Raw genomic sequence first — 22,498 nt, forward strand, 5'->3', positions numbered from 1 at the left:
CAGCAGGTGACAGGCGTGCAGGAGGAGGAGGAGGAGGAGGAGGAGGAGTTGCTTCCTGCGACACCCGTGGGAGGGCCCACAGCAGGCCAATTACCTTTAAGTGTGCCTGCAAGTGCTGCAACATCAACTCCAACCGGAACTCTAATAACAACCGCAGGACGAGCAGAACAAGAAGCTCAAGAAGCACCAGAAGCTGCTTCCAAGTCTTTGGTGCCCGGCATAATAAGGAGAGCAACTGCCACGTGGCTAAATCAGCAGCTGACGTTCGATACAGCAAGCACAGCAGAAAGTGCCACAGAAAGGGCAACACAGAGCAGACCAGAGCCAGGTGTGGCACCATTGGAAATGCGAATCGGAAGTGCTGAGGCAGCCACCGCAGCAGCAGCAGCAGCAGCAGAAACAGCAACCGAGGTACAACGGATGCGAGTCATGAATGCAAAAGCCGCAACACAGGCAACAACAACGGAGATGCCCTTAAAAACAACTGTAACACGCGTGCAACCAATTGGTGTGGCAGCGGCAACAGCAACAGCAACTGAAGTGGGAAAGGCAAACACTGAAAGTACAGCTGAAACACCGCCAACAGTTTCCGTAATACAAATAAAAGGGAAGCGTGTGGCAACAACGACACCCACACCTATCACAACAACTACACCAACAGCAACTGAGGTGGTGGTGCCACATGGGGCAAATACAACTGTTGCCCATGCCGGAATCAAATTCAACATGAAAATGTTGGCTGCCACACCAAACTATGTAAATGCCTCTGGGGCACCAACACAGCAAACATCAACAACAACCACAGAAACAACAACAACGCAGCAAACAACAGCCGCAGGAGTAACAAAAACCGTGCCTACACCCAGGCTATTGGGCGGTGCTGGCTACATGGTGCAACTGCTGGCCAATGCCATCGGCAGCTCCGCACCACCACCCACAGCCGTGTGGCCGGTGAAGCATGCAGCCGTGCTGGAGGGCGACGTCATCCTGGGCGGCCTCATGATGGTGCATTCGCGAGAGGACAGCATCACCTGTGGGCCAATCATGCCACAGGGCGGCATCCAGGCACTGGAGGCAATGCTCTACACGCTGGACCAAGTGAACAAGCAGCAGTTGCTCCCAAATGTCACACTGGGCGCCCATTTGCTGGACGACTGCGACAAGGATACCTACGGCCTGGAGATGGCCGTGGACTTTATAAAAGGTAAGTGCGGGGCGGCGAGTCCAACAAAATTTATAGAATTCCATAGAATTAATTCTTACGCTCGAGGCCAGCATTTGGCAAACACTTGAATGGTGGAGGAACAAAACGAAAATATTCCAAAAAATATGAAAAATGAAACTTCTCAGAGAGTTTTGGTAACTTTTTTTCCAGTTCAACTTCGGTTCGCGGCTGTTCGCGTTGGCTCTATAATTTAAATTACATTTATTTTTTACGCTGTGCCATAAATCTGAGAAAAGTTTGTCTGCAGCCACAACCTTCAGCGTCCCTCCCCCTCCCCACCCTCCCTTTGCCAGAGCTGTGCTTAGGCCTATAAATCTGGCTTAAACTCTTGACTCTCTGCGGAAAGGATAAATAGCTTCATGCATATGTTATGCGAATGGAGGAATTGATAGGTGGATTGCTTTCAACCACCTTCCTGCCACTGCACACACCACAAATCCATTGCGTATGCAGGGGCCATTTATTAGCTGATTTTGTTGTACGTATTCCATGTGCATTGCTTGCCCCTTTGGTTCATTTTACCAGCTGCCATTGCTGCCCCAAATGGGTAAAAGTTTGCCATCTACGCCCCGAATATCCAAAGTGCACTTTGCATTACTTCAAGAGTATGCCATAAGGGTATTTGGCGTGTCGAATATCTGGCTCTGGTTTACTTTTTTGTTTCGCTGCGGCTGCTTTGCCACCTGCGTTAATGTGTGGCTGTGCACTTAATCTATAGCAAATAGTGAAATAATATGAAATGGGCAAGCCAAATCTGACCGCAGAAATTTGCGTTTGCTTTGCTTTTTTCTTGAATAAATATGAAAAATTACGCACGCAAAAAAAAGCGGAATGAAGTCGGGTGCAAAATGGAAACAAACTACAATAAATAAATGCATTTCATTTAAATGTTTGTGTAATTTTTTGTCTTCTTTGGACAAACTGGCAAAAGGCCAAATGAATAAATCATTGTGTGCTAAAACAATATTTAATGGAGTCCGGAGTGCAGAATAAAGTGTTGAAAATGCAGTGTCAGTGGACGACAGGAAGTGGCGTATCCGTGCCTATGCAAATGCTTAGGTGTGGAGCCACTTCCGGCCGGAAGGAAGGACGGAAATGTGAGCAAGAAAGAGCACAAAGCTGCTGGCAAATTGTGGCTGCTATTGAGCAAGAGAATGGCACTTCATTTGATACTTCTTGGAATTACGACTGAATCATTCATTTCTTAAGAAAATCATTTCAAACATCACACCCCCGTCGCTCTATCCCAACGCGTGATTTGACCAACAATTAACCCAAAACTAAACCATTAATTTTCTTAAGTTCAATGAAGTCTGATGGGGTGGAAGAGGATTCCTTCTAGCACACACAAAACAGACATTTCGTTGGCTTAATCTCTTGCTTCGACATTTGCGGGGTTGCTTATGCAGTTGCGGCCAATAGTCAGCCACAGAGATGCGGCACAGAGTTCAGTACAGTACAGGGGCTCCATTATATGCAATCAGATGCAACATTCATTTGTCTTCGTTAGCGTTTGTGGGAGGTAGAAGACTGCTGCAGACTTCACTGACATCCGCTTTAGTTTTTTTTAATTTGTTTAATTTTATCCACCCACGCAACGTTAAATATAAGAAAACTTCATTAAAAACCAAAGTTGAAGCGTTGGAAAACATTCAAGTGGATTGCATTTCTGAGGATTGTATCCTTGGTTTGTGTCCTGGGTCTAACATTTCTGTGGCATCCATTTCTGTGGATGCTACTTAACATTTCGTGCGCTTCTGCCTGGTTTGTGCCTCGGCTAACAACAAGTCAAGTGCTGTCAATTCCCATGTCAATTCCCAGTATGTGGAATGTAGAATGTAAAGTATATACATGGAGACCCATTTAAGCATTTTCAATGATCCTATCTAACATTTGCGTAACTCCCGGCTTTCATTTAGTTGGGTTGAGAGAACAAGGAATATTTTTGTGTACAATTTAATGCTCATTGTTTACACAATATATTCCTTTCTTTCAGTTTCAGTATATTTTAATAGCAGGCATATTCCTTCTTTTACTAGACATATTTCCTTATTTGGCCTACAAGGAGTAACTCTCATGTTTTATGCTGCCATTTCACTATTATGGAGCATAAATCCGTGAAGTGCGCCGCTCCAAATACATAAATATGCTTGCACATATGTACATACATACATACATACATATATGTAAGTACATATGTACGTACATACATTTTCTGCTAGGCCTCAATATCCAATGCCTTCGAATCAGAGGCAAGCCTCTCTTCTGACCCAGTTCGTTGGCAAATTGAAATTTTATTTTGGCCACAAACCCATGCACACACACACACACACTCACACATAGCCTGGTATTGTGTCAAACCACGCACAAGGAACACAACCCATGAGGCACCCTCATCAAAGAGCGCATAAAAAAATTTATCTACCATGAAGCGCTGTGTCAACCCTGACCGCCGTGGCTCTTTTTGTCCATTCCCAGTGATGCTGATGCTTGCCACTGCCACTGCCACTGCCACTGCCACTGATTCTGCTGCCGCTCATATCATTTTAATTCGATGGGAAGCCCTCAATCTGCTGCCCGCCGGCGCCTACCGGCTCCACTCTGCTCGACTCTTGGCTGGTCGTTGTTGCTGCTGTTGCCACTTAATGGAATTTGCCGCTTATGCGTTCCGCATGCCGCGCATTATCCTTTCTACGCCCGTCTGCCCCCTGCGTGCCACCCTTTATGGGCCAGGCCTCGGCCTGCCTTTCAGCCATTTCCTGTGAAATTTGAGCTCTTCCTCGCCTGTTTCCTTACTTTTTTTTTCTTCCGTCCGTTGCTCTGTCCGTGCTGTGTGCCGGGCCTTCCTTTGGCTGACATGTTGCCTGTTTGGCAGAAAGTTTTTTTTCTTCCCAGTTGTTTTTCCTCTTGGTTTTCCCCGGTTGTTTTCCCCGTTGTTGTTGTTTTTCTTGTCACAGCTTTTGCACGCCGTGCGGCTTACAGCCTCTTTTGGCTATCCCCCCCAGACGTCACCCCACTAGCACACATGTGCACGCCTCCCTCTCCCCCTCTTCCCTGCGTCTCTGTCTTTTGACTTTGACTTTTAACCAGATGTTATGGGGGGGCAGGACTGCCTTGTCTATGAAGTCTGCTTAATTTATATGAGCCTTTAAGAGGGGAGACTAAGCACGGCATTACATTCGTATATTCATTCCCGCACTTTGCTTGACATTTTATGCAAATTTCAACAATGAATATAATTGCTGTGTCTGTGTCTGTCTCTCTGTTTGCCTTTTGACAGCCACAAACAAACGCTTGGCTGTGCGTGTGTTTGTGTTTGTTTGTGGCAACAGTCTCTGGATGCTAGGATTTGTGGTTTTATGTCTTTCAATTAAAGCCATCCAAGGGGCTGGCTGCAAGCAGCAGAAAATTATCTAAAAATCAGCAAACTCTGCTTTACTTTCTTCTGGCATAAACACTGTAATTTTTTTGCTTTTGCCTGGCCCTCTGGGGCATGTTGTCAACAGTAATGGGTCTTTGTTGAATGCAACACAATCCACCGGACGTTGGCTGGCTGCCTGCCCCCTCTTTGCCACTGCCCACCTGCCTGCAGGCCATTCTTTTCTTCAACCTGAACCTGTTTTTGTTTTTCGCATACTTTCCTGACTCTACTCACGGATTTTATTGTTGCGACTCCTTGGTGTCTTGGCGACTGGCCCCGTGGCATCCAACTGTTTATTCGGTTTACAAAGCTGCTGATGTCCGTCTGTCTGTCTGGCTGCTTGTTGGCACTGCCACTGCCACTGCTACTTCTACTACTTGCTGCTTGCGGCATTGTTACCCGCTTAGGCTTTGCCGCATTATTGACATTGTCTGCGGCGGCAACAGGGAAACCTAGCGGCATGCCTGCAACTTTCAGCGTTGCCAAACATCCGTCCGTAAGTTGTACATTTTGTCAGCGCTATTCACTTAATTTTCGGCAACCAAAGTGCACTTGCTGCTGCTTGAAAGGCACAAAAGCAGCATTAAGTATACGTCGCAGCACACTCGAGGGAATTCTCATTACGTTCCACTTGCAGCATTTGTCGCATGGCGTCACACAATTAAGTGGCGTCTAAGGTGGACACGATGCAAGTTGCCGCGTTTGATTTCACAGAATCCTTTGCATAATGGAAGGTCGCTGCAGCAGCAGCAGCAGCAGCAGCAGAGGCATGCAATTTGTATCTGTCGTGCGCCCCTCCAAGTATAACAGTTATAACAGTTTGCATATAACAAGTGTCAGGGCGACAGTAACAAAGTTGCCTGCCCCATTTGCACGCAAACAAGTGTTTGTTCCATTCATAAATCCGAGCCATGACACGAACCCGAACAGCGAGTGTCCTACAGTTTTTAGTACACTCCCTCGGCCGTATCCTGGCGGCTGTCGGACTTTCAGTTGCACGCCGGTTGTTCGCCAACGCAGACGCTTACGTAAGCTAACGGCAGAGCTCGCTCTCTTTATCAGCGGGGTTGGTAGCAAGTGTAACGGTTAAAGTAAGTCCCGCTGAGACTACACCTGAGGGCTGTGCAGTGCAGACTAAGGAGCAGAGTTATTACACTTCAAATAACTGCCAGGAAAACGTGTAATGGAATGAAAACATCAAGAAAAATAAACTAAAGATATACGAAAAAAATAAAAAAAACAAAACATTTAAAGCGAAAAGCAATATTTAAAACATAAAAAACATTCGTGAGCTCTGAAAATATTTGAAAATAATTTAAATGCAATATTTTGTATCAAACTAAAGCGAAAATTAAGCACCAGAAATGTCACAGCAAAAAGTGATCAAGATATGAATTTCAAATAACAAAAGAACTTGATATAAGCAAAGGTCTCCCCGACAGCCAGTTAGTTAGTGTCAGCCACTTGCTTTGACCCCTAATTAATTAAGTTGCAACTGGCGCTTAATAAATACACAAAGACGAGACGTCTCGCCTGCCACAAACATAAATCTTATCATGGTCGAGCACCAAAATTTCGTTATCAAAATATCAACAAAGTGAAGTGAAGGAGCAGGTCCTTCAGTGTGTAGGGCCACCCCGAAAAGGAGGACAACACAAATATTAATTAATATAAATTCTAAATAATTTTCTGTGGGGCGGCTCGAAAGCAAAGTTGGGCCGACGACGAAAAAGTTGTAAAAAGTTGTTTGTGTGCTTGTGTGATTTTTGCCGTAGTCCCTTACCTTTAATTATAAGTTCTTGTCTCTTTTTTTTTGCTGTGATTTTTGTTTTTTTTTTGCCACATCGGAAATAGAAAAAGTTTGGTGTTCTGTAGCTGAAGTTGAAGTTTAATTAAAGTGAAGGAGAGGCAGAGGAGACGGAGTCAGGATTAAGTTCCATCGCTCCTTTTCTCTGTCTTACTTTTAAGGGTCCTCCAACCATGACTTTAAGCATCAAATGAAGCCCCTCGTTTACACACAACACAACTGTACGTGGAGCTGGGTAAATTATTATGCATACGCCATACGCATGAGACGAGCGTGTGTGAGCGTGGCACAGGTGGTGCTCCGATAAACTTTGATGCCGGGGCAAAGCAATTAGGAACATTTTAATGTAATTAGAGAATTATGCTAAAATCACAGGCAGACCCAGGCCTGGCCAGTTGTCTGATAAGAGAGGGGCTAAGAGGCGGCGCTAAAAGTGCTTTAGAAAATTACAGCCAGTGCGTTACAGCTGCCCTCTCTGCAGGTCTCAGTCTCTCAGCGTACTTTCAGGTTGATTGCCATTTCCTGTCGACTCTCTCTGTGTGTGTGCCTGGCCACAGGATATTCAATTTCCTCCTTGCCGAGTGCCGAGTGCTGTGGCTGTTGACATTTTGTAATTTTATTTTCATTATTTTCGCACTTCCTGCCGGCACCCCTTGAGGCAGGGCATGGCACCCCATCGGGCTCTAATAATTACCAAAGTCTTACTCTGGCACCTAAATTCTACGCTCTCCCGCTCTGTCAGCACTTTAATGATAGTTTGGGAACCCAAATGGCCTCGCACAAAGCTCTGCGATGGTCACGTAGCTGTGATAAATGCTATACGCCATGGATGGTCCGGTCTCCTCGTCCGGCTCCATCCCACAGCTGCTGTCTGATGAGCTTTGTGACCTGCTTTCTGGTGCCCTCCCTGGGGCTGCTGCTGACAAATTCCGTTGGATTTCTTCTTTGACCTTTGCTTAATTACTAAACCAAGCGATTAATAAACAGCTTCCCGTCGAATCCCCACTGCACAAATTAACCTAATTCTGTTGACAGTTTGCTGTCGTGTGGGAATTGTATATTTTAGCCTTTAAACAACATTTTGCACTGCATAAATATTTATGTTAGCTCGTTGCAAAATGAAAACAAAAATTCCTGACCGCTTTCCATGGAAAACAAATCCATGAACAGCAATGGAAAAGTGCAAGATATTTCGACTAAAAATACTTTTCACTTAATTAGAAATTACTCCTTTTTTTCGCTTGCAATGTGCAAGTTATTTCCTGCCGCATTTTATACAGATTTTGCCTGCAGAGTTACCAATCGACTCGCAAGCGAATGAATGGCGAATACTTTCTGGAAAAACGAGCATTTATAATGGAATTATGTAACATGGGGAGGGCGGGATCGTAGCCGCAAATAAATATAATTAATAAATTCCTGATAATGAGGGTGCAACGAACGCGTTGACGACTCCTACGCCGCCCACTCACGCCGCGCCACACTGCCTTCATTTATTTATGGCGTTGCAGAGTCATAAATGGGGGGACTAGAGGGACCGCTACGACCGCTACCTGTTGCTTGCCACGCCATCAACTCTCACGAGGAAAATAATTAGGAAATCAAACAAAAGTGCTTGCCGACTGTTGTTGCTGGTACGCGTAGAGACCACGGCAAATGAGGTAGCTGTGGCTGGTTGGCTGGTTGGGTGGATAATGGGACATCTTTGTAGCCTTCATTACAGTGCAACGGAAACGGAAATGACGCAACTGCATCAAAGTTTAGCTCACGCGTAAAAGTTTGGCTTAACAGCGCAAAGTTTTAGCTCGAAACTTGCCAAAGCGGAAGACGTTGGCAGGGGATGGGGGCGAGGCAAGGAGTGGATGCAAGTGTGAAAACAGGATGTTCCGCTAAGGGATTGCACTCTCCATTCACTATCCAGGCAAGGGCAGGTGAAAAGTTTCTGCAAAAGCAGAAACACTGAGACTCCGAGATTCATAATAATTACCATAAAGTAAGACCCAAGTTAGTAGCTATCCAACAGTTAAGGGAAACTGGCTCAACTGGAAGGCAGTTTCTGCACGAAACTTGCTATCCCCATCAAAATGTTGCTGACAAGTTAACCTGAAACAATGGCTTTCCTTTAATGTGGCGGAAACCTTTCCATAACTCGCGACCTCGAAGTATCCTCCCAATTCGAAGGGGTTTGAGAAGCTGCTCAAGCATTCCTCAGCATCTTAAGTTTTATGTTTAGTTTATCAATGAAATGAGCAGGGAGCAAGGGCCTATCTCTTCTTCGTTCTCAGCGCTTTAACATAAATTTGTCCCGGCTTTGTTGGTTTTTGCGGCGGCCATAATGTGTCCAGATACGCTCCGCTAATTATGCAATTATTTCTTTTGCATTTCCATTCTCTCTCTCTCTCTCTCTCTACTCTGATTCTCGTTTCGCGCGCTCGCTCCTGCTGCTTTTCTCTCTAGATTTTATGACTTTTTTAACGGCTTGGCGGAAACTTTTTTACAACTGTGCGTCAGTTGTGTGTGTTCCTTTTTATGGCCACAACCAGTGGCGCAAGTGGTCAACGTTTTAATTGTAATTGTATTTGGATAAGACTTAATGCCACTGGCTGTCACTTGAAGTTGAAAAGTTAAAGCAAGTTAATCAAAAGTAAGGCACAAATATGCTAATTTTGGCATCAGTTTCACTTTTTCTGGGGCAAGTCATCGTTGCATGCAGCATGCAGTAAATGACTCAATTTGGGTGGCAAATGACAAGCGGAAAATGATTTGTTTGTTCGCGACATATTTATGTGCACATGCGAGTGTATGCCCCTCAATCTGAGGCACACGTGTGTGTGTGTGTGTGTGTCCCTGCAGCTAAGTATGCTATAAAATATTTAGTGCTAAGTTGTGTGTCCTCGGAGCGCATTTTCACCAGCTACACACAGAACAACGGGCAACAGAAAAGAGAATATATCGTATATATAGAAATAAATAAATGTGCGGAGCGTAGCAGAAGAAGCAGCAGAACGGGGGCTAAGCATGCTCGAAACTGCCAAACAATAGACAATGCCACAGCCAGAGCAGACGGCAGCAGGCAGAGGCCAGAGTACAGACCATAATGATCTTTTTGTTACGCATACGAATGCGCCGCTGTGTTTTTTTGTGTGTGTGTGTGTGGGTAGAGGGGGTCAAAGCAAACAAGCAATCACACACGCACACGCACACACACACATATTCCAGGAACAAGTGCAAATAGCCAAGCAGCAAGCGAGAGAGAGAGAGAGAGAGAGAGGAAGAGCGAGGGCAAGACAGAGAGCATTTTATTTTTGTTTGTCATGACTTTGCGCTTTTGCCATGAGGACAACAGCAGCAGCAGCAACACACACGCCATTTTTTCGGGTCTTTGTCTCTCGGTTCTTGGCCCTCTCGCTTTGCTGTTTGCATTTGTTAGCATACTTATTTTTGGGTCTAGAAAGAACAGGCAGGCAGGCAGGCAAGCAGGCAGGCAGCACCCCGAGCAGCGGTATTATTATATTGACGCTACAACAAGACAATAGCAAACCAACAACTAAAACAACAACAAGTCCTGCAGCAGCAGCAGCAGCAGCAACTTGACAAATGTGTGCGTGTGCGCGGCACCGTGCACGATCGCAAGACAAACTGTATGCATACAAAATAGGGGGGGAAATGAGAAAATTGTAGACAAAAAACAATATAAACGAGAAGGGACGTGTGAGACGCTTCTTACGCGTCACAACTTTTATACCCGGCACTCAGTACTACATCTGCACTTTAGCGGTTATTTGTCAAATTTTGCATTTTTTCTTCATCTGTCATCTACATCAACAACACTGCTCACGCCAACACGCTCCTTCAGCTCGCCACCCTCCCCTATAGACACACACTGCAGAGTCGCGGCAGAGGCAGAGGCAGAGCTGTGTCAGGGCAGAGGCCATAAACAGCGCGAAGCAGAGTGTGAATGCTGCGGGACGGGGTGGGTTTGGCTACTGCAAATTAATTTCTTCATTGTGGCTATAATAATGATCCAATCGGATCCCAATTTGGTGATCTGATAGATATGGTCATTCCCTACGGAATGACGTTTTTAGTTTTCTGCTATCTTGTAAATTGTAGATTTGGGAGGTTTTCGCCCTTTTGCGAAGGCGGAAGGGGGCGTGGCTCAATTTTGAAATACACTGGTTTCAGTGTGAGCATACAGAAGTCTGGAGCCAGAATTTGGTGGCTCTAGCTCTTATAGTCTCTGAGAACTAGCCGACAAACAAGACGGACGGACGGACGGACGGACGGACGGACGGACGGACAGACAGACATGGCTCAATCGACTCGGCTATTGATGCTGATCAAGAATATATATACTTTATGGGGTCGGAAACGTTTCCTTCTGTGCGTTACATACAACCGTTATCCGCACAAATACAATATACCCTATTTACTCTTCGAGTACCGGGTATAAATATACCATGCTAGTACATGTACACACATGCATGCAACATAGAGCAACATAGAGCAAAACTGAATGTAGTTTTTGCGACATTTTTAAAGGAAAAGAAGCAAAAGTTGTGTGTGTTTTTTTTTCCACTGGCGTGCAGACTTTTCTTTTGGCAAAAAATGAGAAGAAAAAAAATGATTTGCCGACCATAAACACGTCGCTAAGGTCCGCACGAAGCCATTGCTGGGGCTTGGAAGGGCAGCGAGACGGGTGGGAGGGGAGCGGAGTGGAGTGGAGTGGAGCACTGGGAGTAAGTGGCCAATGGATTTTTTCAATTTGCGTTACTTGGCAAAATGTTATGCAAGTCACGCGTCCGCATCCACACACAAAATATATTAATACACACGAGAAAGTGTGTGCCTCTTCGTATATATTTGTATTTATTTCTATGTGGCATTGGCATTGGCAGGGGAGAGAGCGGTGCGGGGCGGGGCCAACTGTAATTCACAATTTCATGTGCTCAATGGGCTGTGAGCCGCAGCAGCGGCCAGAGGCAGGCAGACAGGCAGATGGAGTGCTTTAGCTGGTAGCTGGTAGCTCTGCCCTTGCTGGCTGCTCTTTTGATTTATGCGACATTTCCACACATTTGCCTGCCGTTAACATTTTGCCAACTTTGTTGTGTCGTGAGCCAAATCCAAGCCCCAGACCCCCCAAAGCTCGAGTCATTTGCGTTTCCTGTCAACATTTCCTTCAGTTTGCCTCTGTGTGTGTAGTTTCTGTTCATTTGATTGAAATTGATTGCCTGTACTTGCAGTTGCAGCGACGTGAGAGAGCAGCCTTCAAGAGCCTGCCACAATGCCGCTTAAAGTGCCTGCCACATTGCCTCTTTAACTGCCAAATTTGCCGAAAAATCATTGGTCCTTTGCTGGTCCTTTGCTGCAGCAGTTTTGGAAGCCAGCGAAACTTTAGACACTGCCACTGCAGCTGTCTGCTTGCAGGCCATGAATAAATAATTAAAAACTTTTGCCAGCACAGCTGCAACAAGCAATAAACACGATTCTTCATTTTCATTTGCATTGGTTTCCCAGTCTCTTGTTGTTGTTGCCTTCAGCACCCCTTTCTTTTCTCTACTTTACGGAGAATAAGCAATTTCGTAACGAACAAGAGTTGGCCAAAGCCAAGCACACAATTAGCAGCCAGCCAGCCAGCCCGCCAGCCAGCCATTTCCATAAAATGTATCAAAACATGGCCGAAAAACTTGCACATAAAACTCCAATAATACTAACTAGCCAATGCGTTGGGCGATTAGTGCGGGGAGAGCAGAGCATCCCCCTTGCATAGCTGTAAATATCTGTGCTACATATACGACAACATCTGAGTGGCTTCGCAGGCCCCCTGCCGCCTGTCTGGCACAGCACCCACGAACACAGGCTCCAACAATATTTACGCAGAAACTACAAGCCAAAGCAGTGCTGCTGCAGAGCAGCGCCTAAAATAGAGCACAGGCCATCCCTCTTGCTCGGAATAAAGGTGCAGAGAGAGAGAGGGAGCGGGAGGGCGAGACACCCCCATGAAAGGTGGCTTCGGCTGGCACAGGTGGCGCTTCAAGGCGGATGGGGAAGGAATTGAAATTTATATTTACGCAGCCCATACATTTTTGGCTTTTCGGCTTGTTCTATGTTTGTATTAGTGCTGCTGCTATTACAAATGTGTTTGACTTCGTGTGTGTGTGTGTGTGTGTGTGTGGCACACAAACTTGAGGCACGTCATGTTGGGATTCTGCTTGCTTCTTCGTTTTGTTTTTTTGTTTTTTGGCTAACCCACGCACGTCTGCCACCAATGAGGAAGTTTTTGGGGTTCCGCCCCGCCTCGAAGTGTGTGCGTGTCTGTGGCATGTAATCAAATTAAAAGTTGAAGCAAGAAACTGCTTTTAAAGGCATTACACTGGCGTCAAGTCTTTAATGTTTAATGTGTCAGTGGGCAGGAAGGGGAGCAACGATGGCTGCTCATTAAGTGCAGCCAAAAGGACGCAGCGAAAATCTTAACAACTCGCAATTTTCTCTCAATTGACAGCGCTGTAAAGCAGCTAAAGGCACTCGTCTCTACACCCCCTGCTCCGGGAGAGGGGAGAGGGAGTCGAATGCGATGCTGACACGCAATCAGAAGGCAGGCAGGCAGGCAGGCAGGCAGGCAGGCAGGCAGCTGCCACAAACTAACAGCAGAGACACAGCGGAGACGCGGCGGCCCAGCCACAGAGATAATAACTTAATTACATTTTTGTGTGTGCTCGCTCCCTCCTTGGCTTTATTTTTTGGCAATTATATTGCCCAACGATCCACCTGGCTAGAGCCACAGCAGCGCCTGAAACATGTGTATTATCAAACGACAGTCATTAGGCCCCCAAACCCAACCAACCCCAAAACCAGACCAACAGCACACACTTCTGGCTAGTCCCCTAGACCTGATGGCATGGCTGGAGCTGGAGTAGAGCTGATGGCATGGCTGCAGCTGGGGGGCAGACCTGATGGCATGGCTGTCGGAGCAGGGGCAACCTGAAAACCATGTAGTTGCCATTTATCTCTTAGAATGTGGTGCTGTATCTACACGTGTACACAGACACCAGGGCAGAGCACAGGCTCAGGCAAAGGCAGCGGCAGCAGCTGATGACAGGTGGCTGATGGTAGCATGAAGGGACTGGGGAATGGCCCTAAGCGAAAATAATTTAGCCACGTTATGCGAAAAGCATGAACAACCCGAAAACTACGAGATACAGACCAAAAGGAGTGGGAGGAGCTGAAGCTGAAGCTGGAGCAGCAGCTGCTAGTGATGGCAGCGTGACACCGAAACGAGTGCCTCTTAGCCAGCAAAAGGATTCTCTGCACAGCCACGAAGCGCTTCCTGTGTGGCCTTTAATTGCCACTCGACAGCCCTGTGCAAGCTGTCTGCTGCTTGGCTTGCACTTTCAACCGACGCCATTAGCCGCCACAGTTAACTGAATGTGCTGTTGGCCTGGTTGACTGACACACACACACTCCACTCGACTCCATTTTGACGCATTCGTTGTGGCACAAGCTGTGTGACTCTTGTGGCGGGGCCTCACTCGCTTTCTCTGCCCGTCTGGGCGTTTGTGGTTGACGGCCAAAACGGCATTTATGCTCTCCATCTGTCTGTGTGTGTGTCTGTGTGTGTGTGTGTGTGAGTGTGTGTAAATGGCTCATGATTATGCATATTTAGAGACGTCTGCGCCGGCGCCTAATTGAATATGTATGGAGTGGGCGAGTTCCCATGCTTCGGCTCCGCCTGACGAGCGTGTCAAGCGCGTGCGGCAGAGTGGTAAATTAATTGGCAGCTCTCAGAGGCCACAAAGAGTCTGCCCAATTTGCCGACACATCAGCCTCGCAGCTCACAGCTGGCATTAACCGAATAAAAGCTACGCAGACAGCTGCACAGGGCTGAAATCTTTTTGGGCTAAGAATTATCGAGCAACGAGCATCGGTTTGGCATTGACATTTGCAGCACGCAGTGGGGCAGGGCAGGGACGGGCAGGGCGCAACTCATGTGGAGAATTTGAAAAATTCAATTTACAGAGCTGCTCATTCGGTTAGGAGCTCCCGCTGCCGCATGCCACATGCTGCAACTGATGTGCCAAGACAAGCGCAATGGCAATCTATACTGCAAAATGCAGAGAAAACTATTTTCGAAAAAGTTGTGGCTGACTTTTCTAGAAGCAAAGCCAAACCAAAGTTGATTACAAATTCAATTTAAAGCAAGAAAAAAAGAAAACAAAATCAAATTGAAAAGGACAAAGACAAAGGACCGACCGGCTTTGACTCTTTACTTTCGGGGGGTGCCTAATTAGAGCGATCAGAGAGGCCTAACGAAGCGAAAACTCGAACTTCTTTCACTCTCTCTCTCTGTGTGAGATTTAATTAAAAGTGAATTCCAAGCTCTGGTCCCTGCTGCTGCTGCTCCGACCTTGTCTCCGCATGAACAACCGACTCTGGCAACCGACATTGGCAGCCTTGTGGCGTATTTAAGCCATAAAGTACAATTTGGGGACATGGACTCAGACACGGACATGGATACAGGGCAACAACAGCAACAACAGCAACAACAACAACACACATTTGCAGGCAACAAAATCAAAAAGTAAGGCAGGAAACGTGCGACACATTTGACCCTTTCTTGCCAGTTGCCACAATCAAAATTTACGCACATGCAGCTGCTGCCCAACCTCCACACTCCCACTACCCCTCTCCCCCCCTCTCTCTATCTCTCTCTCTCTCTCTTTTGTGTACATTTCCTCCGTTTTATTGGTTTTATATTAAAACGGGCCTGTCAAATGACTTGAAAACTGCTGCCGTTTTGCATTTCTTTTGTTTGTTTTGTGTTTTGTGTTTTGTTTCGAATTCCGGAAATTGTATTCACAGTTCGGTTGTCGGTCGCTGCATAAATGTCGGCAGATGTCCGTGCAGTGCGTTTCACAAAATAAATTGGGGGCAGTGTAATTGCTAAATAATGCTTCCAAGTGGAAGTTTCTCTTGAAGTTTTGCGGCAGAAATTGAACGAGAACTTTGCATAAATTTATTCATTTTTTGATGCGATTTCGTATGTTGTAAGAGCTCCTTGCTCCTTGCACTCCTTTTATTTCTTAATAACAAAAACGTGGGATATTACCTACAAAATTTGACAGTTCCTTTGGCATGTTTGCACGCAGAAATCGGGCCGCTTTGTGTGCGTTTGCTTTTGTCCCTTCTTTCGGGTAACAATTTAATGTGCTCAAAGAATTTTTGACACAATTTTGACAATGATATCGAAAATGGTGAACCTTTTTGGCGCTCCGCCTGGCTGGCTGTCCTTTGAACCCAGCACGGAGTCACAAGTTTGCCGAGTCAGCAGTTGGCGAGGTGAAAGGGTTTCGGTTTCGGTCCCGGGTCCTGCCTGCCTCTGCCAATTATACATTTTCCGGGCATAAACTCTGCTTATTATTACCCCATCCCCCTTGCAGCTTTTGTCTAACGAGTTTTAATGTTTGCGTTTTCTACGGGTAGGGCTGGGGGGCGTGGCCATTAACGCCTACAGAATAGCAACTATTTGCAGCTGCTGTATGCATAAAAGGCGTCAAACATCAGGAAACGAGGAGCAACCCAGGCAGGATTGAGGCACAGCTCTTTCCATTTAGTCTGTTTGTTGGTTTTGGCAGCACTCTCGCTTTTTCCGTGCTATCTGCCATATCGTAAAAATAGAAATAAAAATATTTATGCAGCTCCTTTCTCTTCGGCCACATTTCGGGAGATTTTTTTATGAGCGCCGCGCTGTGAGCTGCGAGCGGCGAGCTGCGAGCTATTAAAAGCAGACAAAAAAGAGCGAGAGAGTGCGGACCATATTTCGAAAATTGGCCAGCGAGCGTGAGGAGTAAGCAGGCTCAAGGTCGAGCATAGATTTGGGGACCCCAGGCATGGGGCATGGGGCATGAGGCACTGGGAACCTTTTTTATTAATTCCAATACATTGAATCCCCAGCATAGACAAAGAGAGCGCGTGTTTTAGCATGGAAAGCCGATTAGGCCTTAAGGCCGGGCCGCTGAGTAAACCTTAAAGCCTTTAAAAGGCTTACAAAGTTGGCCAACAGCAGCAGCGGCAGCAGCAGCGGCATGGCTAATAAATATTACATTTAACGCCGACTGCTGGTGCCGGAGAGGGGAGATCGCCAACAGCTCCAGCTGCTGGGCGCTGCTCTGCCTCTGTCCGTGGACATTTTTATTTATGAGCTGGCAAATTATGCGCCATCAACGCGACATCGCGACAGCCGGCACAAAGGGAAGGACAACGGGGAAGGACAACGGACAATTAGAAACTCAATTGCTGTGTCGGCAGCGGGGGTTCAGCCTGCTCATCATCCCTGCTGTCCTCAAGCAAAGGAGATGCTGAACTCCCCGTCAGAGCTGGCCCAACAAATAATTAAGCATAGTTTCTGCCAGCGTCTTGGCAATTAATTTAGAATTAATTTCTGTTGCTACGGCAAAATATTTTCCTTAATTTTTTAAGGCAAAGTTTAATGAAATCTTTTTTGCGCTCTTTTTGATTGATTTATGTGTGACACTCGGCAGCTGCCACAGCAACTGTTTTTCACATGAAATATTTCAATGCGTCATTTGGCACACAAACTTTCAGTGACCCCGAACCCCCTACCCTGCAACCGAAAAAAACCCTTTTACGATGCACTAAATCCAAACACTCTTCAAGTTCTCTGTGTGCGAGGGAGAACAATGCGCGGCGCTTGTCGTAAAAGTTGAAAAATCAAAATGGCATTTCCTTGAAAGCATCAAAATGGCATCACATCACATCACTCGACGCTGCCACTGCTGCTGCAACATGCTGCCTGCCTGCCTGCCAGCTCTTGGCCGGAACAACCGCAAAACGCGTGAACATCAGCAGCAGCCATGACGACGAGCACGAGGATGGGCATGGGCATGGGCATGGGCATGAGGCATAAGCATGTGTGAGTGCCTGTGCGTCTGTGTACTGTTAACTCATTAAAAGCTGACAAAAAATAGATATATGAAGTGACAGCTGAAGGCGAGACGCGTGTGGAGGCGTGGCGTGTGCTGCGTTTGCGTCACATTGTTGCCGCGTTTTATTGGAGCTGCTTCAAGGCGTCCGCCTCGTTCGTGATGTCAAATCAAAAGCGTTTTAGCTGCTTGCTAAAGATAAGCGCACAGCTCCTTCAAGCTCCAAGCTCTACCCACATGCTCTCACATATGGTCCTTATGTTGTTAGGTAACTGAGCAGCGGCTGCGGGCGGGCGACTCGTTGACATCCCGACTGTTTGTCATAATAATAAAAATGCCAATTTGTTTTATGAGCGACAAGTTAAGCTTTTGCACTCCCTTGTTCCTTAGCTCTCCTTAGCTCTCCCTTCGCCCTGCGCTGACTTTGATGTTGATTTTTTGTTTGTTTCTATATTATGATTACGTTGCTGCCCCAAACACGTGCTGCTGCTGCTTCCAGGCGGATTCCTCTCAGGGCGGTCAGTCGATTTCCATGGCAACTTTAATTATTTAAAGCCAAAATTGGAACTTTGAAAGTTTGAAAACTTTTGAAATATTCAAATGCAATAAATTTCCCACGAACGATTAATTGAACCAATTTCGAAGCGAACCCGAATCGAATAAGTCCATCAAGCAGCGCTGCAAATGAGTTGCTTTGAGCTGGACAGAGCCATATGACAGGGGCACTGTGAGTCACACTCTCGGACCATAAATCAAATTGTTGCCAAGCCATCGCGTCCAGAGTTACAGACCACAAGTACTTAGGTTTCCTCTCGCTCTGATTTATGACTGCACACACACACAAATGGCAGAAATGGTGAAATATTTCACTTTGCTTTACATTTTGAATTTAGAGCTGGAAATTAATCTTTAATCTCCATTTTTGCAAAACAATTCATAAAAGCGCAAAGCTTAGGCACTGCTGTAATCTATTTAAACCTTTGTCTTTGTCTTTTTAGTTGCTCTTACTCGGAAAAAAATATTTTCTAATGGCTTTCTTTTGTATTTTTGCATTTGACATGGACTTAAAAAAGATTCAAAGTTCGAAAAACGTAAATCTGTTTGCGGCAAAAGCAAAAAATTACTTTCTATGGCAGCAATAGTGCATATTATTTGTTTTTGCTGTTGTTTACTTGACTTTTGCATATTTAAATAACTAGAAATAAAAACTGTAATAAATATTTGCCATGCATCAAAGTTTTTTGCGGCCAATGTCCACAAATGAATTGACGCTTCTTCTTTTCTTTTCGTTTCTTTTCTTTTACTATTATTTGTTGGCCTTTCTGTTGTGTCCATTGTTGCGTTGTCGTCAATCTCTTTGTTTTTCTTTGGCTTTCCTTGGCACTCAATTTGAATTATTGATTGGCGAACGTTGCCCTGCGCCGCCCACGTCTGCCGCGCTGGAAAATGTCTAAATTTATGTGTCAGTCATCAAGCGGGAACGAGCCACGCCTACCTCTGAGCCACCTCCGACCCACACCTACACTTAATGTATGCTTTGTACAGCAACAAAAAAAACAAACAAAAAATGGCTTTGTAGCCAATTTGGTTATTCAACGTTTACTTTTTTTTTTTGTTGTGTGCTGCAAATTTTCGCCGAAATATTGTTTTCCCCGAAAGTCTTTTGTCTTTTGAGCCGTCGCCTTTGCCGTCGCCATTGCTGTTGCTGTTGCTGTATTTGGCTTCCGGCTGTTATCAGCCATCGACACTCGGGATACACTCATTTGGGGGCACGTTGTCTGATGTTGGCTGTTGGTTGTCCCCAACCCTGCTGCCGCTGCCGCTGCTGCTGCTCCATGGGTGCGGCGATAATGTAATTTGGATGCCGGGAAATATTTTCAACGCTTTTCTGTTTGAACTTCAACTTCGGCTTGGCCCCGTGGGGCATGCCACGCCTCTGCGCCGCCCAGGGGTGTTGACTTTATTGAACCACTTTTTTCATTCCGAACCTGATTGACTCGTTGCCTGTTGTTTCTCTTGCCTCTGCTTGTACTTCCTGCCGCACGTTTCGCTTGCCACAAAATTTGCTTTAGTGTTGGCTTTAGACACTTAAACTCAGCCGCAGCCACCATCCCCCACCCCAACCCCACCCTCACTTTGTCCTTTAGCATATCAGTCAATTTTGAATGTCAATAAAATGGAAATTTTATAATTTCACTCCGCTCGCAGTGGCTGGAAACCACTTGGAGGGCGCTCTCCAGCGGCGCCCTCAGCTTAATGAGATTTTATTTATTGACTGTTGATAGCAGCCAGGTTTCAGGCTTCACGTTCGCCACGTTCCAGAGAGACCAGCTCCAGGTGCTTGCCTCTGCTTAATGGCTGCTTTAGTGCCTGGATATTGGGTAAATAAAAGTTTATCTTCCATCGATACAGCCATCAGATGGGGTAATCAGACGCTGCTGCTTTTATATCTTTGACTTTAATTAGGGTAAATCCGGCCCATAAATGTTTAATGCTACAATATCCTCCCCCCCCCGCCAAGCTGTGTCTTTAAGCTTAAAGACATTCCCTGCCTTTTCTAAGCTGGCATTTGGTGTTTGCTTTAAAGCAAAAAATCACTCATACGCCCCCAAATGGAACCAGTTATTCCATTCAGCTAACAATCTTCGTCTTCCTCTTACTTTCCTCCTTTTTTTTTGTATCACTGCCTGCATGGAAAAGTGAATTTTCTTGACATTCAACACTTTTCCTTCAGTCTGATGGAATGATATTGATTCGTCTGCCTTTTTGATTTTATTTCATTTTAGCTCGCCCTCTCGGGTATCTCACTCTCCGTCTCGTGTGTCAATATTATGCGAAAATGTAGCTGCCATTCGGCAGTCCATCTGGACAAGGAGATAGAGAGAGAGAGAGAGAGAGAGAGGGTGAAACAACTCGAAGTAGAGATAGAAACGAGACTGTATTGAAAAGAAAGTTGCATCATAATCATACGCACGAGCCGTCACTTTGATGCTGGCTGGCGAGCTTCAATCAATTTTCTCTGCCATACTTTAAACATTTTTTCGACAACTGGCAACAGCCAGAGCCAGAGTATGCCCCACAGTCTGCACTCCGAAAAGGCATCTCGTAGAAATATACATTTTGACATTGATGCTGGCTGTTATTTGAATGGTTTCCCCCTACCCCGTTAAAGGAGGCTGGCTTTTAGTTTTCGGAAACAGAAATGCCAAGAGGCACGTACCACACATGCTCGCATGACCCTCCCCTTCCTCCACCCTCCCTCTCACAGTCACATAACTTTTAATAGCAGCCCACAAATGCGCAAAATGAGTTTTAATTAAAATGAAGCAAAAAATACATGAAAAATATTAAATAAAATGAAATAAAAAATATCATCACTGTTGCCTGTTGCCTATTAAATGTTTGCAGGACAAATATTCGCGCACTTAAATATTTAAAGCAGCTTAAGTTAAATGGATTCCCCTGACGCGATGAACATTAAGCGAAACCCTTACTTAATCAGGTTATATTAATCATTTATGGAACAGATCAGCCTTGCAGATGCAACGTCCGGGCCCAATCAGGACTATTCACGCTTGGCAGCCAATGCAGCCGGAAATTGCTCAACCCTCCGACGAGAAACCAAGCGAAAAGTTTGGTCTTTCAAATAGCAAATAGTTTTCATTTGAGATATTTTTCACGTTTAAAAACACTCCATGAAATGGCAAAGAAAAAGTGTTTACCCATCACGCTGCTTCTCCATTTTTTGTGTACTTTAAAGGAGCTTTCGTCAATATTTATTTTTAGCACCTGTTTGTGGCATTCAATTTGAGTGGCTGCAGCGCTGCAACTGCAACTGCATTTTCTTTTGCGTTTACTTTTCTTTTGCCATTTGCTGATGGCACTTTCTATTGGCTCTATTTCCGCAGGCGCACCTTTGACTGTAAATGGCTGCCAATCATTCGTTTTGGCTTCCATTGTGGCCAGAAGATATTTGCCCTTGCTTCGCTGTAAAGTTTTTTATTCACTCGGCTTGCCAAGAATTAAACTCATTCAGTGAATGGCCATTGAGTTCCGTCATTCTCCTGGGATTTGGGAGTTCTTAAGCCGCATCTTGAAATTCACTTTGCGGTCTGCAGTCTGCATGGCAATGGAAACTCATTTCGCCGAAAATACCCCACATAATGTCGGGGTTTAGCGAAAGTTTCGAACGGCACGCATCAAAAATTAGTTAAATGAACTTTGAATGCGGAAGTTTTCGGCGCTGGGGAAATTGTGTTTGCCGCGCAGTGCCACAGCCAGTCGTTTGGCCATTTGCCAGCATTTCAAGCAATTGTTGGAAATTTTATGTCTGGTAAAAACAGCGAAAACAACGGCGGAAAAAGCGCGGATGTTTGAACAAATATTCAAGAATTTCGAGCCCGAGATTACAATTTTACAGCCGTAACATCAAAAAGTTACACATACTCGTACGTCTGTCCCGTAAGCTGTAAGCCCGGCCATAAAGTTAAATGTTACTTTTTACACACACACAGGGAAAATAATAAAAAATGCATTGACTACGCCCGCTCAAGTGCCTGGCTCTTGTCACTTGTCTTGTAAACCGTCTTCAAATGCCAGAGAATTGGGCCTAAAAAAAAAAAGAATCCCTCAACCCAGACTCTAATTATTTACGAGTCGACACGAGGGGCGGTAAAAAGTTAAATTATGTGCAATCATATCATAAAAAATAAATACAACATTTATGTACGTGTGTGTGTGTGTGTGAATTTAATACTCTTGCAGTCGAAACATGCATAACTTCGCCAGGATGTGCTGTGCGCTCAGACACTTTTGCACCTAATTCCATGGGGCTTGCTGCCGGCCTCTGAGTGGCCACGTGTTGCCATTCACACCCCTTGGCTGGTGGCTGGTGGCCGGTGGCTGCCCTGCCAGAAAGAGCACTTGAAATATTCATGCACCGGCCAGGTGGACATGCCCAGGACGGACATGGCATAATGCAACCAAGTGGCTGTCGGCATCGGCTTTGGGCAAGCTTTGGGCAGCAAGTCCACTGCAATGGTGCAGGATATGGCCGAGAGGCAGTGTGGCCCAGAGGCACTTCACCGTGCTCACACACTTGGGGC

General features: G+C 45.7%; 1 protein-coding gene across 1 annotated transcript in view; it reads left to right on the top strand.

Annotated features, from left to right (window-relative positions):
• Nucleotides 1-720: 720 nt before the first annotated feature.
• Nucleotides 721-22,498, top strand: part of LOC117890547 (metabotropic glutamate receptor 2) — a 45,446-nt gene continuing 23,668 nt past the window's right edge. The window contains exon 1 of the mRNA XM_034795473.1: nucleotides 721-1,204. Within this exon, the coding sequence (XP_034651364.1) occupies nucleotides 727-1,204 (478 nt within the window). The 5' untranslated portion in view covers nucleotides 721-726. The remainder of the gene's footprint in view (nucleotides 1,205-22,498) is intronic.

This window comes from Drosophila subobscura, chromosome E, assembly GCF_008121235.1.
Source record: "Drosophila subobscura isolate 14011-0131.10 chromosome E, UCBerk_Dsub_1.0, whole genome shotgun sequence".
NCBI classification, from domain to species: domain Eukaryota; kingdom Metazoa; phylum Arthropoda; class Insecta; order Diptera; family Drosophilidae; genus Drosophila; species Drosophila subobscura.